The sequence below is a fragment of the Ursus americanus genome, chromosome 5, assembly GCF_024610735.1.
Source record: "Ursus americanus isolate L20-20 chromosome 5, mUrsAme1.1.p, whole genome shotgun sequence".
Lineage (NCBI taxonomy): Eukaryota > Metazoa > Chordata > Mammalia > Carnivora > Ursidae > Ursus > Ursus americanus.
Window position 1 is genome coordinate 31,331,187 of NC_142131.1, and position 21,942 is coordinate 31,353,128.

A 21,942-nucleotide genomic window follows, 5' to 3' on the forward strand; every position below is an offset into this window, starting at 1 on the left:
TTTTATGTATTTTTTGTCTGGCTGCACTGGCTAAAACCTCCTGTAGACTGTTGAAATAAAATAATGAGATCAAACTTCTATTTTTTTCCCTAAGACTGTGTTTCTTAGAAAAAATTCAGTCTTTCACTGTTAAATATAATGTTAGCTATAGGTTTTTTCATAAATGCCCTTTATCAAGCTGAGCAAGTTCTTTCTTTTCCTAGTTTCTTGAATGTTTTTCTCATGAAGGGGTATTAGATTTTGTCAAATGTTTTCTCCACATCTATCGAGATGATCATGTGGGTTTTGGTTTGCATTTTGTTGATATAGTATATAACATTTTTTGAGCTTTGGATGTTAAACCAGCCTTGCATTTGGGAAGGCAGACAAATGATACTTGGTCATGGTATATAATTCTTTTTATATGTTGCTGGATTTGGTTTTCTGGTAAGTTGGTGAGGATTTTTGCATCCATATTTATTGAAGATATTGGTTTCTAGTTTTCTTGTTTTCGTCTGGTTTGGTATTAAGATAATACTGGTCTTACAAAAATGTTTCTCCTTTTCTATCTTTTGGAATATTGGTAATGCAAAATTTTGGTATTAAGTCTTCTTTAAATGTTTGGTAGTAATCAGCAATGAAGCCATCAGTACCTGGGTTTTTTTGTTTTTTGTTTTTTGGGGTTTTTTTATAGATAGTTTTTTAGTGTTAATTCAATCTCTAAAAATTTTTCAAATTGTCTATTTCTTCTTGAATCTTTTTTGGTAGTTTTTATCTTTCTAGGAATTTGTCTTTTTTATCTTATTTATTGGCATAGAATTCTTTTTTTTTATTTTAATGTTTTTTTATTATATTATGTTAGTCACCATACAGTACATCCCCGGTTTCCGATGTAAAGTTCTATGATTCATTAGTTGCGTATAACACCCAGTGCACCACGCAATACGTGCCCTCCTTACTACCCATCACCAGTCTATCCCATTCCCCCACCCCCCTCCCCTCTGAGGCCCTCAGTTTGTTTCTCAGAGTCCATAGTCTCTCATGCTTCATTCCCCCTTCTGATTACCCCCCCTTTCTTTATCCCTTTCTTCCCCTACCGATCTTCCTAGTTCTTATGTTCCATAGATGAGAGAAACCATATGATAATTGTCTTTCTCTGCTTGACTTATTTCACTTAGCATTGTCTCCTCCAGTGCCGTCCATGTTGCAGCAAATGTTGAGAATTCGTTCTTTCTGATAGCTGAGTAATATTCCATTGTATATATGGACCACAACTTCTTAATCCAGTCATCTGTTGAAGGGCATCTTGGTTCCTTCCACACTTTGGCTATTGTGGACAATGCTGCTATGAACATTGGGGTGCATATGGCCCTTCTCTTCACTACGTCTGTATCTTTGGGGTAAATACCCAGTAGTGCAATGGCTGGGTCATAGGCTAGCTCAATTTTTAACTTTTTAAAGGACCTCCACACTGTTTGCCAGAGTGGCTGTACCAACTTGCATTCCCACCAACAATGTAGGAGGGATCCCCTTTCTCCACATCCTCTCCAACAATTGTTGTTTCTTGCCTTGTCTGTTTTTGCCATTCTAACTGGCATAAGGTGGTATCTTAGTGTGGTTTTGATTTGAATTTCCCTGATGGCTAATGATTTTGAACATTTTTTCATGTGTCTGTTAGCCATTTGTATGTCTTCATTGGAAAAGTGTCTGTTCATATCTTCTGCCCATTTTTTGATTTATTTGTTTCTCGTGTATTGAGTTTGAGAAGTTCTTTGTAGATCTTGGATACCAGTCTTTTATCTGTAGTGTCATTTCCAAGTATATTTTCCCATTCCGTGGGCTGCCTCTTAGTTTTTTGACTGTTTCCTTGGCTGTGCAGAAGCTTTTTATCTTGATGAAGTCCCACAAGTTCATTTTATCTTTTGTTTCTCTTGCCTTTGGAGATGTGTAATGAGAAAGGTTGCTTTGGCCGATGTCGTAGAGGTTGCTGCCTATGTTCTCCTCTAGGATTTTGATGGATTCCTGTCTCACATTGAGGTCTTTCATCCATTTGGAGTTTATTTTTGTGTATGGTATGAGAGAGTGGTCAAGTTCATTCTTTTGCATGTAGCTGTCCAATTTTCCCAGCACCATTTATTGAAGAAACTGTCTTTTTCCCACCAGATGTTTTTTTCCTGCTTTATCAAAGATTAGTTGCCCAAAGAGCCAAGGATCCATTTCTGGGTTCTCTATTCTGTTCCATTGGTCTACGTGTCTGTTTTTGTGCCAGTACCATGCCGTCTTGGTGATCACAGCTTTGTAGTACAGCTCGAAATCTGGCATTGTGATGCCCCCAGCTTTGTTTTTCCTTTTCAACAGTTCCTTAGAGATTCGGGGCCTTTTCTGGTTCCATACAAATTTAAGGACTATTTGTTCCAGTTCTTTGAAAAATGTCATTGGTATTTTGATCGGGATAGCATTGAAAGTATAGATTGCTCTGGGTAGCATGGACATTTTAACTATGTTAATTCTTCCGATACATGAGCATGGAATATTTTTCCATCTTTTTGTGTCTTCCTCAGTGTCTTTCAAGAGTGATTTATAGTTTCTAGAATATAGATCCTTTACGTCTCTGGTTAAGTTAATTCCAAGGTAACGTATGGTTTTTGGTGCTATTGTAAATGGGATGGATTCCCTAATTTCTCTTTCTTCAGTCTCATTATTCGTGTATAGAAATGCAAGTGATTTCTGAGCATTGATTTTGTATCCCGCCACATTACTGAATTGCTCTATAACTTCTAATAGTTTGGGAGTGGATTCTTTTGGGTTTTCCATATAGAGTATCATATCATCTGCGAAGAGAGACATTTTGACTTCTTCTTTGCTGATTTGGATACCTTTGATCCCTTTTTGTTGTCTGATTGCTGTTGCAAGGACTTCTAGTACTATGTTGAATAATAGTGGCGAGAGTGGGCATCCTTGTCGTGTTCCTGATCTTAAGGGAAAGGCTTCCAGCTTTTCCCCATTGAGAATAATATTTGCTGTAGGCTTTTCATAGATGGCTTTTATGAGATTGAGAAATGTACCCTCTATTCCTACACTCCGAAGGGTTTTAATCAGGAAAGGATGCTGTATTTTGTCAAATGCTTTTTCTGCATCAATTGAGAGGATCATATGGTTCCTGAGACTTTTCTTGTTGATATGATGTATCACGCTGATCGATTTGCGAATGTTGAACCACGCTTGCATCCCAGGGATGAATCCCACTTGGTCATGATGGATAATCCTTTTAATGTACTGTTGGATTCTATTAGCCAGGATCTTGTTGAGGATTTTGGCGTCCATATTCATTAGGGAAATCGGTCTGTAATTCTCCTTTTTGATGGGGTCTTTGCCTGGTTTGGGGATCAAGGTAATATTGGCCTCATAGAATGAGTTTGGTAGCTTTCCTTCTGTTTCTATTTTTTGAAATAGCTTTAGGAGAATAGGTATTATTTCTTCTTTGAATGTTTGGTAGAATTCCCCCAGGAAAACCATCCAGGCCTGGAGTTTTGTTTTTTGGAAGGTTGTTTATCACTGATTCAATCTCTTCATAATTAATAGGCCTGTTTAAAAAATCTGTTTCTTCCTGTTTCAGTCTTGGTAGTTTATAGGTTTTCAGGAAGGCCTCCATCTCTTCTAGATTGCTTAATTTATTGGCATATAGCTGTTGATAAAAGTTTCTAATAATCCTTCTAATTTCATTGGTGTTGGTCGTGACCTCTCCTTTTTCATTCATAATTTTATTAATTGGAGTCCTTTCTCTATTCTTTTGGATAAGTCTTGCCAGTGGTCTGTCAATGTTATTGATTCTCTCAAAGAACCAGCTTCTAGTCCTGTTGATCTGCTCTACTGTACTTCTGGTTTCTAATTCATTGATTTCTGCTCTAATCTTGGTCAGCTGCTTCCTCGTGTGTGGATTAGGCCTGTCCCTCTGTTGCTGTTCCAGCTTCTTGAGGTGAGAATAAAAAAACTGCATTTTAGATTTTTCTATTCTTTTGAGTGAGGCTTGGATGGCTATGTATTTCCCCCTTAGGACTATTGGCAAAGAATTCTTGATAGTTTCTCCTATAATCCTTTTTATTTCACTAGGTTCAGTAGCAATGTACCCATTTTCATTGTTGACCTTAGTAATTTAAGTCTCTTCACTTGTTTTTCTTGGTCAGTCTAGCCAAAGCTTTGTCAGTTTTGTTAATATTTTCAAAGAATCGCTTTTGATTTTGCTGATTTTATCTATTGTTTTTCTATTGCGTGTTTTATTTATTTCCACTCTAATATTTATTTCCTTCTTTCTGCTTGCTTTGGGTTTAGTTTGCTGTTCTTTTTTCAGTGTCATCAGTGTAAGTTTAGGTTAATGATTTGAGATTTTTCTTTTTTTTTGATATAGGCATTTACAACTATAAATTTCCCTTTAACCCACTGCTTTTGCTGCATCCCATAATTTTTGATATGTTGTATCTTCATTTTCATTCATCTCAAAGTATGTTCTAACTTGTCTTTTGATTACCTCTTTAACCCATTAGTTACTTAGGAGTATGTTGTTTGATTTCCATACAACTGTGAGTGTTCTATTTTTTTATTATTAATTTCTAATTTCATTCTATTGCATTTAGAGAACTTACTTAGTATTATTTAAGTCTTTTTAAATTTTCTGAGATTTATTTTATGGCTTAACTAGCAGATGGCCTGTCCTAAAAAAAGGTTCCATGAGCACATGAGAAAAATATTCTCCTGTTATTAGGAGTTTTTTTATAGATGCCTGTTGGGTCTAGTTGGTTTATAGTTTTGCTCAAGTTTTCTCTTTCCTCATTAATCTTCTGCCATTTGTTCTAGACATTACTGAAAGTGGAGTTGTGTTGTTAATAGAAAACAAAGTGGAGCTGTTACTGTTGAATTGTCTATTTCACCATTCATTTCTGTTAATTTTGCTTCATGTGTGTCAGTGCTCTTTCATTATGTGCATGTGTGTTTATAATTATAATATCTTCCTGCTGCATTAACCCTCTCCTCATTACAAAGTGTCCCTCATTATCTCTAGTAACATTTTTTGTTCTAAAGTCTATTTTGTATGGTATTAGTATAGCTGCTTCAGTTTTCTTGAGGTTGCTGTTTGCATGATACATTTTTCTCTATCCTTTCATGTTCATTTACTTGTCTCTTTCAATTTAGTCTGTTTTGTGTATGCACAAATTGCTAAATTGGATCTTGTGTTTTTTTAGTCTGACAACCTTTGCCTTTTGAATAGGTTTTTTAATCCACTCTCATTCAATTAATGTTATTAATATTATTGGATTTATGTCTGTTGTTTTACTTTTTTTATAATAATGTTTTTTTATTATATTATGTTAGTCACCATACAGTACATCCCTAGTTTCTGATGTAAAGTTCGATGATTCATTAGTTGCGTATAACACCCAGTGCACCGTGCAATACGTGCTCTCCTTACTACCCATCACCAGCCTATCCCATTTTTGTTTTCAATATGTCTCATGTATTTTTTGTTCCTCTGTACTTCTTTATTATTTTCTTTTGCATTAAGTGAATATTTTCCATTGTAGCATTTTAGTTTCTTTAGTGACTTTTTTTCACCATATTTTTTGAGCTATTTCCACAGTGCTTACCCTAGGATATCTTCACTTATCAGAATCAGCTTCAGATTTATACTAACCTAATTTTAGTGAGACAAAGAACTATAATTCATACATAGCTCCATCCCTCTTTCCCCCTTTTTGTAATATTATCATTATATGTATTATATATATAAATGTTATAAATGCAACAATTCATTGTTATAATTATGACTATAAAATTTTGTGGTTTGTAAATAAATGGAAGAAAGCAAGTACATGTTTATACATTTTGTTATATTAACCTTCTTATTTACCCTTTCTGATTGTCTTCATTTGTCCCTGTGGATTTGAGTTACCATCTGGTATCATTCCCTTAGCCCAAGAAAACTGCTCCCACCCATCTCCTTTTTGCTATTTCCAAATATATATTATATACCTATTGTTTTATATAATTTTTTAATCCGTTAAGAAAGGAGAAGAAATATTTGTCCATACTCTTTTTTATAATGTGTAATTACCTTTACTTGATGCTGTTTGTTTTCTCATGTGGATTCATTTTACCATTTGGCATCACTTGCTTTCAACCTGAAAAACTTCCTCGGGTATTTCATATCAGGTATGCTAGCAACAAGTTTTCTCCATTTTTGTTTACCCGTTTAACTTTATTTTTGAAAGATAGCTCTGCTAGATACAGGATTCTTGGTTGACACTTTTTTTCTTTGTACACTTTGAATATGTTATTCCACTGCTTCTAGTCTCCGTTGTTTCTGACAAGAAGCCAGCTGGTAATCTTCTTGGTGTTACCTTGTAAGTGATGAGTCATTTTTCTCTTGCTGCTTTCAGTATTTTCTCATTGTCTTTGACTTTCGGCATGCATCTGTTCATGAAGTTTTTCATGTTTATCCTACTTGGAAGTCACTGAGCCTCCTTCTGAAAATACAGATTAATATTTTTCAGTAAATTTGGGAAGTCTTCAGCCATTATTTTTTCAAGCATGTTTTCTGTTTCTTTTTCTCTCTGTTGTCCTTCTAGTACTCCCATTATGCATATGTTAGTGTATTTAACGGTGTCCCACATTTCTGTGAGGCTTTTCCATTTTTCTTCATCCTTTTTACTTTCTGTTCTTCAGCCTTCATAATGTCTATTGATCTCTTCAGGTTTATTAATTCTTTCTTCTGACATTGTGAATCTGTTGAGCCCCTCTAGTAAATTTTCAGTTATTGTACTTTTCAAGTCCATAACTTCTATTTGGTTCTTTTTTTATTAAATTCCATCTCTTTATTGATATTCTGTATTTGATATGACATTGTCATCATACCTTCCTTTGCTTCTTTAATTATGGTTCCTTTTCATTCTTTTAACATTTTTATAATGACTGTTTTGAAGTCTTTAAATCCAACATTTAGTCATTCTCACAGATGTTTTCTGTTGCTTTATTTGTTTTGGTGTATGTGTCATACTTTCCTGTTTTTCCACGTATGTCAATTTTTGGTTGGAACGGGACATTTTAGGTATTTTGAAAGACGTAGCGACTCCATGTACTGGCCTTCATCTTCTCTTAGGCTTGTTATTATTATGTGCCTGCTTATTTAGTTACTGGCTAGATTGTTTTAGTGAAGGTTATTTTTCCCTACTATAGTGATAAACTTTTGATACTATACCACATGGACTGAGACCTTGGCAGGTCTCTCTTTGACTGTCTCTTTCCCTGTCCATACCTAGCCATTAAGCTCCAATTATTGCTGGTTAATTATTATATTGTTTTCAGCTATGACCTGGAGCATAAATTGCTGTACAGACTAATCCAGTCAAGTGTGTGCTCGCTCCTATGAAGGGATAGTTTATGAGGTCAGTGTTTGAATTTTATTCTGACTCTAGGAATGCTCTTCCCTAGCCTAAAAACTAGCCAGCCTACAATTCAGCCTGTATCCCTTGTGAATCTACCAATTTACTTTCAGTTGCTTTTTACCACAACCTGTATTGCCTTTAAAGTGCCCTTGAGCTTGAACTTCTCCATGTTTTGTTGCAAATGAAGTCATTTCCTTTGGAGGAGATTAGGAACCATCTGTTTTAAGGCTTGCTTCTTTTCCCAGACAAAATCTCTGTGCCATAGCTCTGGAGCTGGGGTTGGAACATAGCAACTTTTCTTGAATGACACCCCAGCCTTAGGTCCTGAGCATTTAGCAAGGGTTGGCACATTAGCCTCATGCCTTTACAGCTTGTCTCTCCTGACAGGAAACCACTACCTTACGAGCCAGGCAGGGATGATCAGGGTCCTACTAGTCTCAGTGCCACCATGCCAAAGGTAGGGCCTCTGCCTCACCAGTACAGGCTAGGCAGAAGGGATCCCCCACCTCTTGGCTGCACTCACTCACAACTTAGCCTTAGCAACAGATAGTTGAGGGCAGGATGAGAAATGCTGATATCCTGCCCCTAACGAGAAGGTAGTCTCTGATTGGAGGCTATAGGGAAAGGGAACCCGTGTTCTTGGCTGCACAGTCTGGAGTGGAATCTGCACCTCAGTGAGCTTGGGAAGGGGGGGAGAAAGCAATCTCGGTTCACATAACCACAGACTCACCTGTTTTTTTCCCACCTAATTGTCATAGATTTTGCTGAATAGATGGCTCTTTATTTGCTGAATGCATTTATGACCATTTCCAGATTTAAACAATTTTTTAAAATACTTTTCACCTGGGACTAGATCCTCATATTGTCATGCCAGAAGTTGATTCTAGAATATTTACATTCAGGGGTACCTGGGTAGCTCATTCAGTTAAGCATCTGACTTTGGCTCAGGTCATGATCTCAGGGTCCTGGGATTGAGCCCCACATCGGGCTCCCTGCTCAATGGGGGAGTCTGCTTGTCCTGCTTCCTCTGCTCCTCCCCCCACTGATGTGCTCTTGTGCTCTCTCTCTCAAATAAATCTTAAAAAAAAAAAAAAAAGAATATTTACATTCAGTGGGACTTTTGATATAGTTAGATTTAAATTTATCACATGGCATCTATTTTCTATTTCTCTCGTCTCTTCGTTCCTTTTTTTACCCTTTTATGCTTTAATCTCCTTTGTTGGTTTATTAGCTGTGATTCTTTTTACTTCATTTGTGGCTTTAGAGTTTATAGAACATATTTTTAACTTCTCCCAGTCTACCTGTAAGTGATATTGTTTCCCTTCATGAATACTGTAAGAACCTCAAACTAATATGCTTCCATGTCTCTACTCATGACCCTTGTGTTACCATATATTTTACCTTTACCTAACGTTATAAATCCCACACTACATTATTTTTGTTTAAGCAATTATCTTCTAAGTAGTTTTAAATATTTTTCTCATGTAGTTACTGTTTCTGCTTTTGTTTCTATGGATCCTGATTGCCATTTGCTATCATTTTTTTTCTGCCTTGAGGACTGTCTTTAACATTTCTCGTATTGAAGGTCTCCTGCTGATAATGAATCCTTTTGACTTTTGCATGTCTGAAAAAGTTTATTTCACCTTCATTTTTGATGGGGCGCCTGGGTAGCGCAGTCGTTAAAGCGTCTGCCTTCGGCTCAGGGCGTGATCCTGGCGATCCGGGATCGAGTCCCACATCAGGCTCTTCCGCTATGAGCCTGCTTCTTCCTCTCCCACTCCCCCTGCTGTGTTCCCTCTCTCGCTGGCTGTCTCTCTGTCACATAAATAAATAAAATCTTTAAAAAAAAAAAAAAAAAAAAGAAAGATATTTTTGCTAGATACAGACTTCTGTGTTGAAAGGGTTTTTTTCTTTGAGTACTTTAAAGATGTTGCTGCACTGTTTTCTTGCTCGCACTGTTTAAATACACTGTTGTTCTTAACCTCCTTCCTCTGTAAGTATTGGGTCTTTTTTTTTTCTCCTTCTAGCTGCTTTTAAGATTTTATCTGGTTTTAAGCAATTTTGATTATGAGGAGCATTAGCATGATTTTTTTTTAATGTTTCTTATGCTTAGGGGTTATTGAATTTCTTGAATCTCTGGGTTCTAAATTTGAATCTCAGATGTGGAAAAATTTCAGCTATTATTTCTTCAAATGTTTTTTCTTCCCTTCCCTCCTTTTTGAACCTCTTATTACACACATATTGGATGGCTTGAAATCATTCCACAATTCACTGATGATGTGTTCATTTTTAAAAATTCTCTTTTCTCTGTGTTTCATTCTTTTAATGTTTTTTTTATTATGTTAGTCACCATACAGTACATCCCTGGCTTCTGATGTAAAGTTCGATGATTCATTAGTTGCGTATAACACCCAGTGCACCATGCAATACGTGCCCTCCTTACTACCCATCACCAGTCTATCCCATTCTCTAGAGTTTTTATTTTGGTCTCTTTAAAAATATTTTCCATGTCTCCACATAACTTTTGAACATGTGGAATATGACTGTGATAACTACTTAATGTCTTTATCTGCTAATTCTAACATTCTTATCAGTTCTCAGTCATTTTCAGTTGATTGCTTTATCTATTCTGTATGGGTTGTATTTTCCTACTCCTTTCCAGGCCTGTTAATTTTTTATAAATCCCACACATTGAGACATCTACCTTGTTGGATGCTGGATATTTTTGTATTCTTATAAATATTTTGTTGATTTGTTCTAGGATACAGTTAAGTTCCTTGGAAACAATTTGATCCTATGGGTCTTGCTTTTAAGATTTGGTAGGCGAGATGGGAGCATGTGTTCAGTTTAGGGCTAAACATTTCCCACTACTGAGGTAAGGCCCTTCACTGTACCCAACCAATGCCCCACCAGTTTTGGGGTTTTCTAGTCTTGCTGTTGGGAACAGGCACTATTTCTGACCTTTGAGAATGCCAGGTGTCATTATTTCTAATCCTCTCAGGTGGTTCTTTTCCCAGCCCTGGGTAATTTGCTCTCAAATATGGCCAATAACTACTCAGTGGAATACTTAAAGAGGACCCCCTAAAGATCTGCAGAGCTCTCTTTCTTTGTATTCTCTCTTCTTCAGTGTTCTGTCCTGCAAACTTGAGGCAACGTGCCTAACTCTAGGCACGTTGCCTCCGTGGACTCTGCTTTGTCTCCTCAACTCAGGGAGTCCAGAGTCTTTGCCTGGATTCCCTCTCCCCTCCACCATGACCTGGAAACTCCAGGCAGTGATCTGGGACACTTAGAAGGCTCACCTCATTAATTTCTTACTTCTCAGGGATCACTGTACTTTGCTTCCTGATGTTTGGTACCTTGCAAACTATTGCTCCATATATTTTGTCTGTTTTTGTTTGTTAGGGTAGGTCTGGTTCCTATTACTTCATCATGGCCACAAGCGGAAGTTCACATATTTCACGTATTTTCCTTCTTAATTTTTGTTTTATTTTTCACTTCAGGAGACTACCCACAAAGCCAGTGTTTTACTGAGTGGTAAAATTAAGGTAGAAAATGGTCGTATTTACCAAAATCCAGTCACCTGGCTCAAGGATCTTCTAGGAGACGACAGTTACGTGACTTGGAATTATGCTTGGAGTAAGGTGGGTCATTCTTAAGTTTATTTGTAACTTCATACTCAAATGGAAAAGTACCTTTTTTTATGATAAAACTATTTTTAAAGAAATCTTAAGTTCTCCAAGCTAGTTTTTGTCCTCATATGTTCCTTCAACAATGTGCTATATGCTTTCTCCCACAATGCTTGTTTGCCAGAAATCCCCAGGGACAGAGTTGGACAGCTGACAGCCTCTCCTTCTTTGTTCCTCATCTAGTCTCAGAAATTCAGATGCCCTCAATCTTCCCTATTATCTTTCCAGGTGATTTCAGGTCTTTGTGACTCCACATAGAAAATTCGAGACCTCTGGTGTGTTGACCATTTAACTATATGTTAGTATTCTGATGCAATGAAGGAAAATATTCTCCTAAAGATAAAGGAATGAGCAAGCAGCCTAAGGCCCACAAAAGTTATGGTGCACTTTTGTTTGAACACAGTTTTGTCCATCAGTTGCCAGCCCCCCAAAAAGAAATACCTCTTTTCATTCTGACTTCCCAGACTTAGTAGTCTTCCACACAGTTTTGTCTTCTGACTTATAAGCCCTGTTTAACCACCAGTTTAAAGACTATTAATGATTGACACCCTTGAGGTCCAGTGATCAGCCACCTCCAGATGTCCCCGGCCACACTTCAGGAAACAGTCTTGCAGTGATTCACCCAGCAAAGTGTGAATTATCAGACATCCACCATTACTGTTAAACAGAACTGCAGATCCTTTCAGCCTCCACTAGCCATTACAGTAAGCCTCAGTTCCTGAGTAATAAAAGGCAGTTTCTTCTCTCCCTTTTTGTCCCGCTTAGCTCTGCCCACCATTCCTCCTAGCTCCTCCTCCCTAAACTGTTTTCTGGTATCCCAGACCTTTTGTGGCAGGTGCTTCCAAAACTGTGTTTTAGTTCCTTCATTTAGATCAGCACATCTTAGATTTCCTCTACTTTATAGTCTTTGGGGTTTTTTTTTTCTTAAAGGTTTTTTCTTTTTTCTTGTTTATTTTCCATCCTTGGAGTCACCAGACCATCAGCTTTTCACCTGCCCAGTCCTTTCCATAATTGATAAATCATTTTGTATGCTAGTAATTAACATTTACTGCTGGAAATCCCTTTTTATTAAAAAGTTTCTTAAACTTGTGATAGATTTTATCATTTTGCTATAATAGTCTATGCTCACAGCATGAATATGGTACTGGTTTCTGTAGTTGAGTTTTTTTGAGCTCAACATGCTTCTGCTACTGTGTGCCCAGTGATGACTCACTTCTCCCACTCTTTTTCTTTATTGGAACTACTGCATTTTCTGCTTTTGAATTGCTGGCTGTGACATCATTTGGCCCTCACTCTGTACTTAGCCTCATTTATATATCACATTGCCTCTGGTCTTTTTTCATCAGCCATGTCAGTTAGTCATACGGTTATCACCTATGTGATAGTGAAGCCAAAGACAAATGTAGGCACTACAATTAGAATTCTTGGATGTAAGATATTCATACAGATTATCTAAGTAGGCTTAGATTTTTTTTTATTATCCTAAAAACAGTTTAAAAAATTACTGTAGGACACTCATGTACTTCTAATAAAGTCCCTAGGCTGAGAAACACTACCCTCGTGATATTTTTTACAATATTTAAAATCCTCTTTTAAAACTTACCACAGAAACCTCTGCCTCTTCTTGTCTTGAGGGAACTCTTGAATTCATAGTCACTTTGCAATGACAGGAATTTTTTGCTACATTAGTAAATGTGAACATTTCTACTGACTAATTCCGAGACTGCTGGTGTGGTTATGGGGCCAGGAATGGTTGGTCATTAGGCAAGAAATGTCAGAAAACTAGGTCTTATCCTGCCTCAGACAGAATGACAGAGCCACTAGACACAGATGACTCATACTTCCTACCCAAGCGGCTGGAGTGCTATACAGGGAATCCTGATGCTTACTCCCACTGGGCATCACTGATTCCTCTCATTCCAGCAATCTCCTGGCTATTTGGTATCATCCTGGTATGGCAGAGTGATCTCTGGATGGGAAACAGGAGGCCAAGCTAGTTCCCGGTTCCACTCTTGATAAGTTACGTGATCTGGGAATGGTTTTCAATTCTGCCTACACATTAGAATCATGTGGGGAGCTTTTAAAAATTAATGCCTGGTGGACCACAGCCCCACCTTCTTATCTAATAGTCGTGACTGAAGACCAGGTGGCAATACTTTAAAAAGCTTTCCAGGTAATTGTAGTAGGCAGCCTGGAGTAAGAATCGCTGATCTAGATCAAGTCACTTAACCTTTCTTAACCTCATTTTTCTTATGTATGAATTAAGTAGTAGTGCTAATTGTCTCTAAAGACCCTTCCAGAGGCACCTGGGTGTCTCAGTCGTTAGGCGTCTGCCTTCGGCCCACGGCGTGATCCCGGAGTCCTGGGATCAAGCCCCACATCGGGCTCCCTGCTCCACTGGGAGCCTGCTTCTTCCTCTCCCACTCCCCTTGCTTGTGTTCCCTCTCTTGCTGGCTGTCTCTCTCTCTTTCAAATAAATAAATAAAATCTTAAAAAAAAAGAAAAAAAGACCCTTCCAATGTGGAGATTCTAGGACTTGTATAGCCATGTATGATTTATAAAGGCTTTTACATATATACTTTTACAACCCCATGAAGTAAGAAAGTTGATGATTTTTCTCTATCTATGGTTGTAAAACCAGAGTTATAGGAGATTAGGTGATTTGATTAGCCTCAAGGCCAATAAGTGACCAGGACTAGAACCTGGTCTTATGGTTCCTTGTACGTTGTTTTCTACATTTACAACAATGACATGAGGGAAACCACATTCCTTTCATTGGAAACAGGTTGCCCTGAATTCAAAAGAGCACACACAGTATTACCTAGCTGTCTTTATGAATTTATGCCAAGTGTCATTCTTGTGCAGCAAAAATTGTCCATTTCCACAGGAAAAAAAAATATCTTTCTGTGATAGAGTTGTGGTATGAAAATCCTAAGAATTGTAATGACAGTTTATTTTTGTGAATGCCCCTGACTGGATTTTGCAGATGACAAACAGACTGCCATTTTGGGAAGTGACTGAAGGAGCATTGACAGCTCTCTTGTGCAAATATACTTCCCATTCAAATGACTCATTCTCTGAATTTCCACCCTTATAAATTCACTACTTTGGATTTAGCATTAACTTTTCTCTATGGTTACCCCTCACCCTACACACTTTCTAAAACAATTCCTCCTACCACCATGATTAGGAATATCAAGATACCGAAGGTTGAGGTAGGAGTATAGAAGGTGATGGAAATTATTGCGGCGCCTGGGTGGGGTGGCTCAGTTGTTTAAACGTCAACTCTTGCTTTGGGCTCAGGTCATGATCTCAGGATCTTGGGATCAAGCCCCGTGTCTCTCCCTCTCCCTCTTCCCCTCCTCGCATTCATGCGCTGTCTCTTTAAAATGAATAAATCTTAAAAAAAAAAAAGTGATGAAAATTGTTGATCTGGACAGCCAGCCACCCTCATTGAATCAATTAATCATTCCCAGGTATCTTAACTTAAACTTCCTGTGAGCCTAGCTTCTATTCAGGAGCTGGTTGGAGATGTGGGCCCTTTTTTTTTTGTTTTTGAAATTTTTTAATTTAAATTCTATTAATTAACATATAATGTATTATTAATTTCAGAGGTAGAGGTCAGGGATTCATCAGTCTTATATAATACCTAGTGCTCATTACATCACATGCCCTCCTTAATGTCCATCACCCAGTTATCCCATCCCCCCACCTACCTCCCCTCCAGCAACCCTCAGTTTATTTCCTATGATTAAAGAGTCTCTTATGGTTTATCTCCCTCTGTGATTTTTTCTTGTTTCATTTTTTCCTCTCTTCCCCTATATTCATCTGTTTTGTTTCTTAAATTCCACATATGAGTGAGATTATATGATAATTGTCTTTCTCTGATTGACTTATTTCGCTTAGCATAATAACTTCTAGTTCCATCCACATTGTTGCAAATGGCAGGATTTCATTTTTTGATGGCTGAGTAGTATTTCATTGTATATATACACGACATCTTCTTTATCCATGCATCTGTCGATGGACATCTGGGCTCTTTCCATAGTTTGGCTGTTCTGGACATTGCTGCTATAAACATTGGGGTACAGGTGCCCCTTTGGATCACTGCATTTGTATCTTTGGGATAAATACCTAATCATGCAATTGCAGGGATACAGGGTAGTTCTATTTTTAACTTTTTGAGGAAACTCCGCACTGTTTTCCAGAGTGGCTGCACCAGCTTGCGTTCCCACCAACAGTGTAAGAGGCTTCCCCTTTCTCTGCATCCTCACCAACATCTTTTGCATCTTGACCTGTTAATTTTAGCCATTCTGATGGGTGCGAGGTGGTATCTCATTGTGGTTTTGATTTGTATTTCCCTCATGCCAAGTGAGGTTGAGCATTTTTTTCATGTATCTGTGAGCCGTTTGTAGGTCTTCTTTGGAGAAATGTGTGTTTGTGTCTTCTTCCCATTTCTTGATTGGATTATTCTTTGGGTGTTGAGTTTGATAAGTTCTTATAGATTTTGGATACTAGCCCTTTATCTGATAAGACATTTGCAAATATCTTCTCCCATTCTGTAGGTTGTCTTTTAGTTTTGTCAGCTGTTTCCTTTGCTGTGAAAAAGGCTTTTTATCTTGATGAAGGCCCAGTAGTTCATTTTTGCCTTTGTTTCCCTTCCCTAGTGAGAAGTTGCTGTGACTAAGGTCAAGAAGGTTGCTGCCTGTGTTTTCCTCCAGGATTTTGATGGATTCCTGTCTCACATTTAAGTCTTTCATCCATTTTGAGTCTATTTTTGTGTGGTGTAAGGAAATGGTCATATTTCATTCTTCTGCATGTGACTGTCCAATTTTCCCAGCACCTTTTGTTAAAGAGACTGTCTTTTTTCCATTGGATATTCTTTCCTGCTTTGTCGAATATTAGTTGACCATAGAATTGAGGGTCCATTTTTGGGTTCTCTGTTCTGTTCCATTGATCTATGTGTCTGTTTTTGTGCCAGTACCACACCGTCTTGATGATTACAGCTTTGTAATAGAGCTTGAAGTGTGGAATTGTGACGCCATCAGCTTTGGTTTTCTTTTTCAACATTCATTTGGCTATATCTGGTTCCATACAAATTTTAGGATTGTTTGTTCCAGCTCTGTGCAAAAGGTTGATGGTATTTTGATAGAGATTGCATTAAATGTTTAGATTGCTCTAGGTAGCATAGACATTTTTACAATATTTGTTCTTCCAATCCATGAGCATGGGATGTTTTTCCATTTGTCTTCCTCAGTTTCTTTCATGAGTATTCTATAGTTTTGAGAGTACAGATCCATTGCCTCTTTGGTTAGGTTTATTCCTAGGTATATTATGGCTTTGGGGGCATTGTAAATGGGATCGATTCCTTAATTTCTCTTTCTTATGTCTCATTGTCAGTGTGTGCATTGATTTTATATCCTACCACATTGCTGAATTCCTGTATGATTTCTAGCAATTTTGGGGTGGAGTCCTTTGGGTTTTCCACATAAAGTATCATGTCATCTGCAAAGAGTATGCGTTTGACTTCTTTGCTGATTCGGATGCCTTTTATTTCTTTCTGTTGTCTGATTGCTGAAGCTAGGACTTGAATACCAGTGATGATAGTAGAAATCCCTGCTATATTCCTGACCTTAGGGGAAAAACTCTCAGTTTTTCCCCCATTGAGAATGATATTCACTGTGGGCTTTTCATATATGGCTTTTATGATTTCTATCTCTATCCCTACACTCTGAAGAGTTTTAATCGAGAAAGGATGCTGTACTTTGTCAAATGCTTTTTCTATATCTATTGAGAGGATCATATGGTTCTTGTCCTTTCTTTCATTAATGTAGTGTATCACATTGAGATGTGGGCCCTTTTAAAATACAAATATCCAGGAGGTGTGAATCCTGAAAACATAAATAGTATGGAAGGCACAGTGCCTTTCTCTTGCCTGGAGCTGCATGGAGTGCCTGGGAGAAGTAGAGAAGGGGAGGCTCTGGGATGGGAATTGGGAGGAGGTAGGTGGTATGAAGATGAACTTCACTTCCATGATGCTTTTCCCAGGATCAGCTCTTTTGTGGCAGTTATTATACTTTGATTCTACCTTCTCAAATATTTGAGAATTATTTTACTTTTTAGCCAAAATGTGTTTTTGTGCTACAGTGAACTTAAACGAAAACTTTGCCTTCCTCCACGCCACCCTCCCCCCAGCCCCCTGAGATAAAAAACAATTATCCTTTCCTCTTTCTCCCTCTTGGGGTAGTGCAAATTTGTTAAGACTTGCTTCATAAAACTTGAAATGGAATTAAAACAGTTATTTGATCATCCATGAACAGATTCCCATTAGTACCAACAAATGGTTTTCCTGAAGACATAGGAAAATGGACTGATAGTTTCAAATAAAATGGAGCCCCAGCAGGGAAATAAATTTTTGCACAGCTCTTTAGTATTTAAAAGCGGGCTGTATTTTATATTTTTTCTTGATGCATGTTAGAACATAAGGTATAGAGAAACATTTGTTACTGCAATTAATGACAATTGATACTAAACTTTATTTCTTCAGAGACCTTACCAAAGTAAAGTTAATTAATAATTTCACTTGGCTGATTGACTACATTTCCAAAATAGTGGCTAACTGCATCATCCATCCACGCCAAACACACACACGCACGCACGCACGTATGCACATGTGCCATTTCTTCCCTAAGTATGGTATTATGGAGTCAGCATAAACTGATTTCTGAGGATAATGGACTTTATGCCTAAGAGGTTTAGGGAAAGCAGTAGTGGCCTTAGGATGAAGCACTTCCTGCAGTTCCACCGTTTAGAAAATAAGAACACAACAACCTACAGATATCCTCACAGAATGTACCTTACCCTAACTCCAACTTTATTGCTCTTCTCATCTGGGGGAAAGTGGCATCCCATCACCCATCCCAAAATGTGTTTTGAGTGGTGAAGTTGTCAAGATTGCTGGCAGCTATGCAGTCTTAAGACCCTAAGAACCTCGCCTACAGCTCTTCCTACATGCCTCTGTCAGAGCAGGCATATGAGCTAGATTCGGATTCAAGATTTAGTTGAGCATTCAAAGTTTGAGTTGTATGCAAATGGATGACTGTTTGCTCTTATGCTTTAGCCAACTAGAGCACAGACACTATTATGAAATGGACAGTTTCTGGGAGTGACCTAGTGCTTGTTCATTTTAAGGTGTATACATTATTATCCTTGTTGAATAAATCACTCCCACCTTGTGGAAACTAGGTCTTTAACTCAGTGGATTTTCTTAAAGCTGTGTTCTTTCGATGTCTGAATTACCCCAGTGGTGTGTTTAAGACCTATGCGGACTCATGACCTCTAAGGCTACTAAGGTACAGTTTTATCACTTTATATTACCTAGTATTAACAGATAAAAATATACTTTAAATCTGAAAGGTTGGTGAGAACATACTGAGCCTGCACATTGATGGGTATGTAAGGTGTTTTGGTTATTGTCAGGGCACAACATGAACAAAACCCATTGTTTCTAATTGTTAGTTGTTTGGAGAGCTGACCAGTGGCATTCAGAGGCCTCATCTCTCCTTCCATGGTACATGACGATGGTTTAGCACACTGGGTAGACACAGCTATTCCATTTCTATTACCAAGTTCATTCAGTCATGGGATTGAGCCCAGAGGGGGCCTAAACCTTCCAGATCCCTTATGTCTGCCCCCATTCTGTTAAATAACAGGCAGTTTTTGAGCACTCAGGATGTGTTAGACAGTATGCCAAATGCTTTCCATATATTATTTTTTCTAATCCTCACAACAGCCTAATAAACTGGAGGTACTTGTTTTACAAATGTACAAATTGAGGCTCAGACGATTTAAGATTCTTGCTAAGAGCTGGGACATCAGAGGTTTTTTTCCCCAGAATTGTCAGGCACTATGTGAAGTGCTAGGAGTATAAAAATGAATATGACACAGACCTTGTCTTCAAAGAGCTTGTGTTAATGGAAACAGACATATTAACACATACTTTCATTTTAATGGGATAAGTGCCTTGACAAATATGAGCACAGAAGTTATGGGGGCCTAGAGGGAGGGACTGATTTATTGCTTGAGCTTTGACGTTCTAAGAAAGCATCCTGGAAGAAGGGATGTTAGAGTGAAGACTGGACAGTTTGGCCACAGTGAACCTAGCTTCTGGCGCATATTATCAGGCTGCCTTAGAACTAGGAGTGAAGAACCCAAAGACCCTCTGGCAGTGTTTGCCGGTCAGCCTCAGCCCAGCCTGTTTGTGTGTAGGTATTTCTAAGAGCTGATGTTTGGGGCTGATAAACAATAGCTAAGTTCACAAACAAACCAGAAAAAGCCAAAAAAATTTGAATGCATAGATCTGAAATAATATTAATCAGTTAAATGTCTGATTTCTTGAAAAGTACTATTACTTTTATGGCTTAATTTTATTAGTACAGCATTAATTTTTTAATATTATAAAGTAGTGGATGCTGGTTTAATGGTTGTTTAATAAGTGAATGGATGAGAGAATTCATGATAAACAACAGGGGTCAACAATATTTTCTCTAAAGGGCCAAATAATAAACATTGCAGGCCTCATGGGCATATGGTCTTTGTCGTGAATATTCAATTGTGTTATTATAGTATAAAAGCATCCATTGATATTAAGTAAATGAATGGGTATCTTTGTGTTCTAATAAAACTTCGCTTATAAAAGGGTGGCAGGCCAGATTTGGCTGAAGTTAAAACTTGCCAGAGACAGATGTATTTGCTTTTTTTGAAATATAGAATTTTAAAATTCTGTGCTTAATTATGTGCAGGTGACATATTTGGGGAAGGAGCTTTTAAAGTATGTTTCTGAGGAAGTACCCATCCCCGCAGAGCCGGTCGTGGTGCCTCAGCAACATCAACCCTGTCTTCCAGGTATGTGCAGACCAACACCCTCTTAGTCGTGAGGACAACACCCAAAGCTACTGAGACAGCACTCCTTTTTTTTTTTTTTTTTTTGTATTTTTTTCATTCACATAACATTAAAATAACTGGTTTAAAGTGAAGAATTCAGTAGCATTTTTTTTGTTTTTATTTAAATTCTAGTTAGTTGACATATAGTTCAATATTGGTTTCAGGAATAGAGTTCAGTGATTCATCACTTACATACAACACCCAGTGCTCATCATAACTCATGCCCTCCTTAATACCCGTCACCCATCTAGCCCGTCCCCTACCCATCTCCCTCCATCAACCCTCAGTTTGTTCTCTAGTTAAGAGTCTCTCATGATTTGTTTCTATCTCCCCCCGCCGAATGTTCATCCGTTTTGTTTCTTTTTTTTTTATTTTAATGTCTTTTTATTATATTATGTTAGTCACCATACAGTACATCCCTGGTTTCCGATGTAAAGCTCGATGCTTCATTAGTTGCGTATAACATCCATTTTGTTTCTAAAATTCCACATATGAAGTGAAATCATATGGTATTTGTCTTTCTCTCATTAACTTGTTTCACTTAGCATAATATTTAGTACATTCCAATGTTTTGCAACGACTATTTTTGTGTAGTTCTAAAGCAACTTCCAATACCCAGAAGGAAACTCCACACCCATTCAACAATCCCCTCTTCTCTACTTCCCCCAATCTGCTTTCTGTCTGTATGGATTTGCCTATCCTGAATGTATCATATAAATGGAATCATATAACTTCTTGTGTCTGGCATCTTTCACTTGACACAATGCTTTCAAGGATCCTGCCTGGATGGATGTTCAGTTTCTACTTTTTGGCTGTTGGGTATAGTGCTGCTGCGAGCATGTATATACGCATATTTGTACCTATTTTTAATTCTTTTGGATAGATACCTAGGAGGGGAGTTGCTATATCATATAGTAATTATGTGTTGAACTTTTTGAGGAACATCCAAATTGTTTTCCGCAGCAACTGAATCATTTTACGTTGTACCAGCAACGTACAAGGGCTCCAATTTCCCCACATCCTCACCAACACTTGTCATTTTCTGTTTGTTTGTTTACAGCACTGCATTTTTAACCACAGTTGATTCTAGGAGAATTTTTTAAATGACACCTTCCCTCACAGTTCCTTTCTCTGAACCTATTCTATACTTACTTTGGGTAGATTTTTTTAAGTGTCATACAGAAAGGAAAAATGGTATTTTATCCTTCTCACAGGCATGATTTGGTTAGTTTTCTAAAAGCCAGTACTAAAATAAATCTTTGCTTGGTAGTGTAAACTAAGGTGCTGGAATAAACTTTAACCTGAGAAAACTGAAGAGAATGTAGTCTTCACCAATTAGCAGCAGATTTTGAAATGATCTGGGTAGAGGCAGCACACATTTCTGTAAAACAAACATAACTGAGGTTGTGTTACCCTTATCTGCTGCAGCACCCCCTCTTTTTCCCCCAGTGTCCCTGCCTCAGACCAGTTGGGGACAGTATACGCAGAAAGGAAATACAATACAGAAGATGATAATTCTGTGATAACCTGAGTCAAGAACCAATCAGGGATTACTATCACTAAGCCCTTAACCAGGGGCTCTCCAGGGCCATTCCTTCCTACAACAGACCTTAATAATTCAGTACTTCCCTTTCCTAACTTTATGTCCACCATAACCTCTTAGGGTCCTTCTTTGTCTCAGAAACTGGCTTCGGAATAGGATGCATTTTCCCCAGTTTTCTGAAGATAGCCTCAAAGTGCTTTTCATCACTTTGGGAAAACAGGTCAGGTAAAACAGAAATTGTAAAGAAGTTAAAGGGTTTAAATTGGAAGGAGTTCTTGTAGTAATTCATGGTCTTTGGTTCCTAACCCTCACTGCACATCTACCCAATCAAAACTTGGAGTGGTGCCCAGGAACC

At 37.9% G+C, this 21,942-nt stretch overlaps 1 protein-coding gene across 1 annotated transcript in view; it reads left to right on the plus strand.

The window, feature by feature from the left end:
• ANKRD31 (ankyrin repeat domain 31) overlaps positions 1 to 21,942 on the plus strand; it is a 168,651-nt gene that overhangs the window by 140,492 nt on the left and 6,217 nt on the right. Inside the window, 2 exon segments of the mRNA XM_087862065.1 lie at positions 10,916 to 11,056; positions 19,903 to 20,005. Of these exon segments, the coding sequence (XP_087718191.1) occupies positions 10,916 to 11,056; positions 19,903 to 20,005 (244 nt within the window).